At 50.7% G+C, this 11,488-nt stretch overlaps 1 protein-coding gene across 3 annotated transcripts in view; it reads right to left on the bottom strand.

Moving 5' to 3' along the window:
* GFRA2 (GDNF family receptor alpha 2) overlaps positions 1-11,488 on the bottom strand; it is a 300,510-nt gene that overhangs the window by 253,398 nt on the left and 35,624 nt on the right. For all 3 annotated transcript variants that reach the window (XM_028494317.1, XM_028494316.1, XM_024130863.2), the window contains exon 4: positions 5,871-6,225. In XM_028494317.1, coding sequence (XP_028350118.1) covers positions 5,871-6,225 — 355 coding nt within the window. The remainder of the gene's footprint in view (positions 1-5,870; positions 6,226-11,488) is intronic.

Below are 11,488 nucleotides of genomic sequence, written 5' to 3' on the forward strand. Positions count from 1 at the left end.
GAAGATCCCACATGCCGCGGAGCGGCTGGGCCCGTGAGCCATGGCCGCTGAGCCTGCGCGTCCGGAGCCTGTGCTCCGCAACGGGAGAGGCCACAGCAGTGAGAGGCCCGCGTACCGCAAAAAAAAAAAAAAAAAAAGTAGGTCATGGCCCACTGGGGGGCTGGGGTGACAGAAATTAGCCAAATTCCATGGAATCATTCCAAGAGATTCTCCAGGCTTTCCAGACTCCATATCAGAAGGCTCTTAAAGGAAAAGCTTCTCCTGGTCCTAAGTCCACAGCCCTAAAGGCCCGTGGGATGTGAATCAGACAAAGGCAGAAGGCAGGGCATGGGCTCCCGGAGTGCAACTTCAAGAAGAGTCGGACCCACGGCTTGAGCAGGAAGCTTCCACTCTTAGAGGTTCCCTGCCTTGGTCACTGACCCCAAACTGATCCTGGTCCAAAGAGCAGGAGGAGGGTTCGGAAATGCTGCCAATACCCCCGAGCCCCAAAAGAAAATACCCTTGTTTAACCAAAGCTTCTTCAAACCCCTCTGCTTTGTGCTAGTAACATTCATAAGACAGCACAGCAGAGTCTGTTAAATATCACACGGGGCTGTACAAGGCCTGCCGCTAGGTGCGCTGCACAGCACGTCCATGGGCTTCCTTTAATGTAGTGCCGTGTGGCGGGGGTCTGGCAGAGCTGTCCCCCAAGGAGTCCTGGGCCAAGATTCATCTGGGGAGAAGCCTGGGCATAGCCGGGCCAACTCCCCAAGCTGAAGGGCAAGGGGGGCCAGGCAGACCCAGTGAGATGCAAACTGGGCACTATAGCCCTGGAGTGTGGAATGTGTTCTAGGAGATGCCTGCAGACAAGGGCCTCATTCCCAAAGAGTCAGCCCAGAGAGGCTCTCCCATGACCCCCATCAAGGCCAGCTCCATCCACTAAAGTATCCAGGACAGGAAGACTTGGGGGTCCCCCGTTCCTGCTCCAAACACCATGGCACTGGGCCGTCCCATTTTCACAGTCAAGATTTCCACCTGTGGTGGCCACCCTGGCAGGCAGAAACCTGGAGGAAACCAAGGCCAGGAGGGAAGGGAGAGCGCCCCCTCCTGGGCATAGTGGAGAACTGCCTGTTCTCCAGAGGCCCCCTCCCCAGCCACCCATCACCTCTCGGGCTCCTCCATGGACCACAGAGACAGGGTCCAGGCATCAGCAAGTCAAGCCCGCAAGAGCATGGAAGGAAGTCGGCTCCTCTCCTTCAAGTCTGCCTTTCCACATCATCTACCCTGACGAGGGATCTCTGGTCATTTCCTCTTGTAGCAAGGGCTCACCTCTCTAGGAATATGACCTCAAGTGGAGGCGCAGGGGGAGAAGGCAAATGGGAAAGCTGCTTGTGACAGACTCAGATCCAAAGACCGGGAAGGGTCCTTGGAAAATGGGAAGCATCCTTGTTTGATCAGTGAAGAAGCAGCCCGGGCACGCAGAATGAAATGGTCCATCCAGGATCACGCGGAAGACCAGGGGCAGGGTGAACACAGAAGGCAGGTCTCGTAGCTGCGGGGTTACCACGGCAAACACCTCCACCCACCTTCCACTCTGCATCACAGGCAGAGTTTCCCAAGGACACTTGGCCACACTGTAACAACCCCCCAGGTCCTGCCAGACTCACCCTACCCTCGGGTTCTGCCCTCACCCCTCATCTTCCCACTTGCAGGACCATACTTTAAATCTGCATGGGGATGGGAGCTGGGTGGGATGGGAGTTGGGGGAGATGCTTTAGAGGAATGCCCTGGTCTAGACCAGGAGCTCAGCCAGCCACATCCAGGAGCACCTGGAACTTCCTACACGAGACCCAACTCAATAATCCAGACACAGCACTGTCCGTGAGTCCCATGGTTGCTGTTATTTTTTTTTAAGATTTTTTTTGATGTGGACCAATTTTAAAGACTTTATTGAATTTGTTACAACATTGCTTCTGTTTTATGTTTTGGTTTTTTTGGCCGCGAGGCACGTGGGATCTTAGCTCCCCAACCAGAGATCGAACCCGCACCCCCTGCATTAGAAGGTGAAGTCTTAACCACTGGACCACCAGGGAAGTCCCACTGTTGTTTAAATTTACATCAGGATGCATGGCACTCACAGGCTTGGCTCGGTGCCTCTCAGAAAACTGTCAGCCCTTAGGTCCTGGGACGCCTCATTCTTGACCCTCCCAATACTTAGTTTTGTTTAAACACCCTCTCTGGTTCTACCACGTGAAGCTTCTGCCCCAGCTCTCCTGTTCCTAACTCCCCCCATCTCCAAACAAACAAAAAGCCCTCTGGCTCTTTGAACAGACACAGATGTTCTACAGGCCACCAAAACCACCCTGCTCCACCCTCTCCAATCTCCTTAGGAGCTGCACATGTTGTCCTCCCTTAAAACACCACTAATAAAGGGTGTTCACAAGGCTGCTCTGGCTCAGGACCCCTGCAGAGACGTCCACCTGAGGTTTGACGCCGGGCAGTGGTGCACCTGGCTTTGGTCCTGACACCCTGGCTTGTGGTCACTAAGCCTGGATTCAGGCTGGCCCTCCAACCCCTCCAGTCCCTCGTCCACCCTGTCACCCCACATACACCGTTTGTTGTGCAGCCTGACCAGGTCAGTTTAGCATTTAGGACAAGGAGAAATGCATTTCCATCCAAGAATTAATAGGCTCCTTCCATCACGTTTGGGGAGTGACAAGGCCCATCCAAGTCTTGGCTTTCTCTCAGCTCTCGGGAAGCTGAGCGCCAGCCCAGGAACCCCGCCAGACTCCTGGCTTCCTTTTGTGGGCCCTCAGTTTCTAGGTTTTTTTTGCCTTTTTCTTTTGGCTGCGTTGGGTCTTCATTGCTGCATTCGGGCTTTCTCTAGCTGCGGCGAGTGGGGGCCACTCTTCGTTGCGGTGCGCGGGCTTCTCATTGCAGTGGCTTATCTTTGTCGCGGAGCATGGGCTCTAGGCAAGTGGGCTTCAATAGTTGCAGCTCACGGGCTCAGTAGTTGCGGCACGTGGGCTCAGTAGTCGTGGCACACGGGCTCTAGAGCGCAGGCTCAGTAGTTGTGGCGCACGGGCTTAGCTACTCCGCGGCATGTGGGATCTTCCCAGACCAGGGCTCGAACCCATGTCCCCTGCGTTGGCAGGTGGATTCTTAACCACGGTGCCACCAGGGAAGTCCCTTGGTTTCTACTTTTTTTTTTTTTTTTTACTTTCTAAACATGTTTATTGAAGTATAGTTGACATAAAATAAACTGTACATATTTAAATATACAGCTGGATAAGTTTAATGTGTATACACCCCTAAAACAATTATCACCATCAAGAAAATGAACCTATTCATCAATCTCAAATGTATTGGGGGTCCCCTCTGTAACCCTTCTCTGTCTGCTCCATACCCCATCCATAGACAACCACTGATTTTTTTCTTTCTGTCACTATACATTAGTTTGTTTTTCTTAGCACTTTTTATAAATGAAATTATATAGTACAAACTCTTTTTTGGCTTCTTTAGTTCACTCAGCATAATTATTTTGAAATTCAAGCATTTTATAGTATATATATATATCAATAGTTCATTCTTCTTAACACAAAGAATGATTCCATTGTGTGGAAATACTACCATTTGTTTATTCAATCACCTGTTTTTAACCATCCTCTTGTAGTGTGCATATTTTATTTGAAATAGCCCCCATTGTTTTTGTAAGTTATAAGGTATGTTTCTTTAAGTAAGCAGAAGAGAAAAGCCCACTTTCTTCAGGCTTTCCCAGCCCTGTGGGGATCAGCCCTTCTCCGAACTCCAGCTCATTTTCCAAACCAAGGTAATGTCTCCCCTTCAGCCACCCAGGCCCTGAGCTCCCTTCCCTCTGCAGCCCCATCCTCCAGTCCCCGCCACAACCCCCAACCCCATTTCTCCACTCCAACCTCTTTACTGAGGTCCAGGCCCACAGGTCCAAATGCCCCAGACACTGCAACAGGGGTGGCAATGGTCCCCCCCGCGCCGCCATCTCAGATGCTGTGCACCCCCACTGCTGAATGATCCATCGCCCCAGAATTATTCACCCAGTAAACATGGTGGCCACCATTCATGTATCCATTCAAGTAATGTTCATGGAGCGCTCGCCATGCGCCAGGCTCTATGTGCAGGACCAGGTGCGGAGTAAACAAAACAGAAATGCCTCTCCCTCCAGGGAACTTTCAACCAGTCCCCAGTCCTGTCAAGTCTACTTACCAATCATCTCTGAACTGATACACTTCTCCCCATGCCCACAGCCACTATCTTAGTCCAGGCCAGTGTGCTACAGTGGGAGGAAAGCACTGGAGATCGGATCCAGCTCTCAAATGCATGAGCTGTGTGACCTTGGGCAAGTTACTTTCTACGACCCTGACCATTTGACAGATAAAGACGATAACAGTGCCTACCTCATAGCCTTGTTGTAAGGATTAATGAGATAAACAATATAATAGACCAGTGTCTGGGGTACAATGAGCAATCTCTGCTTATCTGTGTGATCGAAATCCCTGTCTCCCTAGCAGCCTCACCTCTGGCCTTCCCACCCCGTGGTCCACACTACACGTGCACCCACCACCTGCAGGTGCCCATAACCACAGGCTCTCTCCTACCCTCCAGCCTTTGCATATTCTTTCCCCACATACAAATAACACAACAAATAATTCTGTGCAAAAGATGTTTCTCCCTCATCCATACATCCATCCAACAGCTGCCCTCCAACAACAAGTGGCCCCATTACATGTTCCTTTTATTTGCATGCCAGACTCATTCCCTGGCTTTCTCCTTCTCATGTTCCAAGGTTCAGCTCAAGGCCCCGTCCTCTGGACCCCCAGGCTGAGGCAGATGCCCTTCCTCTGTGCACCCTCCTCTGGGAGCCCAAGCCCTCAGCCCACTGCATTGGGATCCCTGTTCCCCTTGTCTGTCTCCCTTCTGGACTGGGTGCTCCTTGGAGAGCGTCATGTTCACCTCTGCATGCCCAAGCCTTAGAACCATGCACTGGATGCAAGAGAGGTTCAATAAATGGTTAATAACAAACAAGAAAAACAGAAGAATCACAGAGGCAAATTTCAACTCACTGTAACAAAACAAACCTTCCAAATAATTAGACACTTATTAAGCAATTACTTTATGCCAAACTCTGTGCTAAGCTTTAACAGCCATGTCATCTAATCCTCACAATAATGCTGTGCCTTGGGTATTTTTATTCCCATTTCATGGGTGAAGGGATGGACACTCAGGACATTTAAAAAACCTGCTCCAAATCACACAGCTAGTAAGTGGAAAAGTCAGGATTCAAACCCAGGACCGTCAGAGCCCCATGCTCCACCCAACACTAGACGAGCTCAGCTGTCAGGGTGGAAGGAGCTGCCTCTGGGATGTGCAAGAGCCCTTCCATGACGGCCACAGGACCTCACTGGGATAATGGGTGGGCTTCCTTTAGAAGAGGACCTAAAGTCACTGAAGGCCCCTTCTTACTCCAGGCTCTAGGGTCTATGATGTTAAATTAGGAGCTCCTAGGGTGGTTCATCTTGGTTTCCCCCACGGTGCTTAGCCTGAAGCTGGGCACACAGCAGGCAAATAATAAACCTGTGCTGAATAAATGAATGGACAGATGAATGAATGGGTGAATAGATGGATGGATGGATGGATGGATGGATGGATGGATGGATGGATGGATGGATGAATGGATGGATGGATGAATGAAGGAAGGAAGGAAGGGAAGGACGAATGAATGGATGAATGGCAATTCATTTTGCACATGTCCGAGTCACCCTCTCTTCCGGGCTCAAGATCGTAACCCAGCGAACTCGGGAATGCCGAGCAGGCAGAGCACCCCAGCCGACTCCCCTCGGAGCTACGGCGGCCCCTACCTGCAGAGGTGGTCTGTCCGGCACAGGCTGCGGAGGTCCAGGCAGTTGGGCTTCTCCTTGTCCTCGTAGGAGCAGCTGGGCAGGATGGTCTGGCGGCGGCGCTCGGCGCACGCCTGGTCCTGGCAGGAGCAGAAGAGCATGCGGTAGGTATACTCGCCGGGCACGCGGTCAAAGAACTGGCGCAGGGCCTTGTGGCACTTGCGGCGGTTGCAGCGCTCAGTGGGCGAGATCTCGCGGTTGCAGATGGAGATGTAGGAGGAGCGCAGCTTCTTGCAGTTGTCGTTCAGGTTGCAGGCTTTGGCGGCATCCAGGCAGTGGTTGCTCTTGGCGCTGACTGCCGGGTCTGCCCCTGTCCCTGGAGGGAAGGAAGGAGGCAGTCAGCCCATGCTGGGGACACCCCCCAGGGTCACTGTACTCTCTGACTCGGCTTGCTCATCTGTGAGATGGGGATCACTTAGCAGCCCTCCCGCCTAAGGCTGTGATGAAGATCAAGTGAGTTAATATGAGGGTCCACTGAGCAAGCTGTACGTACGGTGTGCTTTTAGGATGACAACTATTAAACCAAAGTCTTATTTAAAACTTATTTCAGGGCTTCCCTGGTGGCGCAGTGGTTGAGAGTCCGCCTGCCGATGCAGGGGACACGGGTTCGTGCCCCGGTCCGGGAGGATCCCACATGCCGCGGAGCGGCTAGGCCCGTGAGCCATGGCCGCTGAGCCTGTGCGTCCGGAGCCTGTGCTCCGCAACGGGAGAGGCCACAACGGTGAGTGAGAGGCCCCCTAACCGGAAAAAAATAAATAAATAAATAAATAAAACTTATTTCAAAAACAGTAAGAAGATTCCTTTAAAAAGCTAAAAAGAGGGCTTCCCTGGTGGCGCAGTGGTTGAGAGTCCGCCTGCCGATGCAGGGGACACGGGTTCGTGCCCCGGTCCGGGAAGATCCCACATGCCGCGGAGCGGCTGGGCCCGTGAGCCATGGCCGCTGAGCCTGCGCGTCCGGGGCCTGTGCTCCGCAACGGGAGAGGCCACAGCAGTGAGAGGCCCGGGTACCGCAAAAAAAAAAAAAAAAAAAAAGCTAAAAATAGAGCTACCAAATGATCCAGCTATCCCACTCCTGGACATATAACCAGAGAAGACGAAAACTAATTTGAAAAGATACATGCACCCTAATGTTCATAGCAGCGCTATTTACAATAGCCAAGACATGGAAACAACCTAAGTATCCATCAACAGATGAATGGATAAAGAAGATGTGGTGTATATATACAATGGAATACTACTCAGCCATAAAAAAGAATGAAATAATGCCATTTTCAGCAAGATGGATGGACCTACAGATTATCACACTAAGTGATGAAAGTCAGAGGAAGAAACATATTATATGATATCACTTATATGTGGAATCTAAAAAATAATACAAATGAATCTGTACACAAAACAGAAACAGACTCACAGACACAGAAGACAAACAGACCAGAGGGAAAAGGGGAGGGAGAGGGATAAATTAGGGGTGCGGGATTAACAGATACAAACTACTATACATAAAATGAATAAGCAACAAGGATTTACTATACAGAACAGGGAACTATATTCAGTATCTTGTAATAACCTATAATGGAAAATAATCTGAAAAAATATATATATGTATATAACTGAATCACTTTGCTGTACACCTGAAACTAACACAATATTGTGAATCAACTATACTTTGATTTAAAAAAATAAGTTATCACAAAACGAAAAAGCAAGCAACTAGGTGTTCGTGGCCCTGTTCACAAAAGTGGGAGATGGGGAAACAAAGGGACTGGCTTAAGAGCACACAACTGGGTGGCCATTGATGCAAGATGGGTCCCCGGGTCCCTGGGCACCCAAGGTCGCACATGTGAGCAGGGCTTCCGGTCAGGGAGCACTGCTGGCCCTTAGGAAGTTCCCACTATGGGATCTCCAGCAGCCAGGGTACCAATAGCACCACGGCCACCATCCTCACCCCCACCACTGTGACCACTGAAACTGTCCCCACCCATTTCAAAAGGCCCCATGGGGTGGGACTGCTACTGCAGCCAGTTAGTGCCGAGACCACTGAAAGCAAGCGCTGGTTCCAGCAGGGCTGAGCCCTTAATCAAGCAAAGCGCAGATGAGCTGGAGGCTGGGACCTTGGCATCAGAGCCGTGGCTTTGAGCTTCACGCCACTGCCTGTGGAGCAAAACACCTCGGTGATCCCGGGAACTGTCAGGTTCCTTCCGTGGTGTCTACCCCACCCCCCAAGTCTCAGCTGTCCTGGGAGGAACACATGGCACAGGGACCCCCCAGCCACCAGCCTACTCCCACCTGCAGAGCACCTCTTGTCCATCCTGATGACAGACAGAGTGGGGAGACAGGAATTCAGTCTGCACAGGCCCCTCACCCGCCACCCCATGACATTCTGGTGAGAGCTGGATGGGAGATCTTCTAGCACACTGGCAGCAAACCAGAGCAGGAGCCCAGATCTGGCCAGCACCGTGGTATACCAGGGAGAGCCACCGGCTTAGGTTCTAGGATGGATGAGCCATGGTCTTTCATTCATTCCTCATCCACCCAACAAATGCTTTTCAGTATTTCTTGAGCACTACCCTATCCACATGAGGCCCTGCCCCACAGAGGGTGGGAAAGACTAGGGTGTGGCCACACCTACCCTCCCATGGCACTTCCAGCACAGGTCCCAGTGTTCCGATCACCTGGTCATTAATGATCTATCAAGTCCCACCTCTGCACAGCCCTCTCCCTGCCAGGTGCTGGGCTGGACCCGTACATGTAAGAGGAGCCCCTTCTCAAAGACCTCACAAATCTAGCTCAGAAACGAAGAGGCAGAAGAGCAGAATGATTAAGACCGGGCATACTAAAACTGAGGCATCTGCATCGATTACTCACCCTGCTGCTTATCAGCTGTGTGGCCTTGGGCAAGTGGCTGGACCTTCCTTTGCCTCAGTCTCCCTGTCTGGAAAATAGTACCTGCTTCATAGCGCTGCTGTGAGCATGAATGAGCTCATTTCTCTCTCTCTCTCCCTCGTGATAATTTTGCCCTGTCTACTAGATCATCCCCATCTGCTATTACATCGCCCATCTTTAAGGGGAAAAAAGAACTTCTTATGACCACACGCCCACTGCTAAGCTACCACCCTATCTTTCTGCTCCTCTTTAAAGCAAAACCCTCAAACGAGTCATCTATACCAGTAGTCACTTTCTCCCCTCCCGTTCTCTCCTGGATCCATGGCAGCCTGGCATTTGCCTCCTTCCTTGGCAATGATCAGAGACCTTGGGGGTTCCTCCTCCCCTGCCCATCGGCACACTGGACACAACTGGTGGCTTCCTCAGCCCCCCTTTTCTCACAGCCTTCCTGCTGCCTCCCTGTGCTCTCCCTCCAGGCCTGCTTCGCTGGTTCCATCTTCTCCACCAGGGCTCAGCCCCCTTTCCTCTATATGCACCCACTCCCCAGGGCCCTCCACTCATGCATGGCCTTACACACCATCAATATGCTGTCGACTCCCAAATATATCCCCAGCCAGGGCAGGGACCTCCTCTGTGAACCCCAGACTCATAGGTCCAGCTGCCTGCCCACCAACTCTACCTGAAAGGCTGTCACCCGTGTCTCAAACCACACCCCACGTTCCCCCAAGGCTGTCCCCCACCCAGGGTCTTCCTCATCCCTCTGAAAACAACTCCAGCCTTCCAGTAGCTCAGGCCAAAAATCTTGGCCCTCCCTTGACTGCTCTCTTATCCACAGCAGAAAGACCTAGGAGAACACACCCAGAATCCAGCCACTCTCACCACCACCACTACCCCCACCTCGGTCCAAGCCATTGTCACTGTGTACTGGTAAAGGCCTCCTTCCCAGTCTCCCTGCTCTGTCCTTTTGCCTCCCACCCCACAGCAATCTTCTCTCATCACAGCTGGAGCAAACCTTATAGAACCTAAGGCAGAGATAATGCTCCTGGGCTCCAAAGTTTCCAGTGGCTTCCCCATCTCATTCAGAGGCCTTGGCAGGGTCCACAAGGCTCTATATGTGTGCTGTCCAATATGGCAGCCATTACCTCATGTGGCCATTGAACTTGAAATGGAGCTAGCCCGAAAAGAGATGTGCACACCAGATTTTGAAATCTTCATAAGAAAAAATAATAATGTAAAGCATTTCATTTCAAACAATGTTTTACCTGATTACATGTTGAAGTGACAATATTTTAGATATATTGTGTTAAACAAAAGTATTATTAATTTCACTTGCTTCTTTTTAACTTTTTTAATGCACCTATCAGAAATTTTAGAATTGGTGGGGGGGGATAAATTGAGAGACTGGTATTGACTTATACACACTACTATATATAAAATAGATAACTAATAAGGACCTACTGTGTAGCACAGGGAACTCTGCTCAATAGTCTCTAATGACCGATATGGGACAAGAATCTAAAAAAGAGTATGAGATTGGTTCAAGATGGAGGAGTAGAAGGACATGTGCTCACTCCCTCTTGTGAGAGCACTGGAATCACAACTAACTGCTGATCAATAATCGACAGGAAGACACTGGAACTCACCAGAAAAGATACCCCACATCCAAAGACAAAGGAGAAGCCACAATGAGATGGTAGGAGGGGCACAATCACAATAAAATCAAATCTCGTAACTGCTGGGTGGGTGACTCACAAACGAGAACACTTATACCACAGAAGTCCACCCACTGGAGTGAAGGTTCTGAGCCCCCCGTCAGGCTTCCCAACCTGGGGGTCCAGCAACTGGAAGAGGAATTCCTAGAGAATTAGACTTTGAAGGCTAGCGGGATTTGATTGCAGGACTCCGACAGGACTGGGGCAAACAGAGACTCCACTCTTGGAGGGCACACACAAAGTAGTGTGCGCACTGGGACCCAGGGGAAGGAGCAGTGACTCCATAGGAGACTGAACCAGACCTACCTGCTAGTGTTGGAGGGTCTCCTGCAGAGGCGGGCGGTGGCTGTGTCTCACCGTGAGGACAAGGACACTAGCAGCAGAAAGTCTCAGAAGTACTCCTTGGCGGGAGCTCTCCCAGAGTCCACCGTTAGCCCCACCAAAGAGCCAGGTAGGCTCCAGTGTTGGGTTGCCTCAAGCCAAACAACCAACAGAGAGGGAACCCAGCCCCACCCATCAGCAGACAAGCAGATTAAAGTTTTACTGAGCTCTGCCCACCAGAGCAACAGCCAGCTCTACCCACCACCAGTCCCTCCCATCAGGAAACTTGCACAAGCCTCTTAGATAGCCTCATCCACCAGAGGGCAGACAGCAGAAGCAAGAAGAACTACAATCCTGCAGCCTGTGGAACAAAAATCACACTCACAGAAAGACAGACAAGATGAAAAGGCAGAGGGCTATGTACCAGAAGAAGGAACAAGATAAAACCCCAGAAAAACAACTAAATGAAGTGGAGATGGGCAACCTTCCAGAAAAATAATTCAGAATAATGGTAGTGAAGATGAACCAGGACTTCGGAAAAAAGAATGGAGGCAAAGATCAAGAAGATGCAAGAAATGTTTAACAAAGATCTAGAAGAATTAAAGAACAAACAAACAGAGATGAACAATACAATAACTGAAATGAAAAATACACTAGAAGGAA

The sequence above is a fragment of the Physeter macrocephalus genome, chromosome 9, assembly GCF_002837175.3.
Source record: "Physeter macrocephalus isolate SW-GA chromosome 9, ASM283717v5, whole genome shotgun sequence".
NCBI classification, from domain to species: domain Eukaryota; kingdom Metazoa; phylum Chordata; class Mammalia; order Artiodactyla; family Physeteridae; genus Physeter; species Physeter macrocephalus.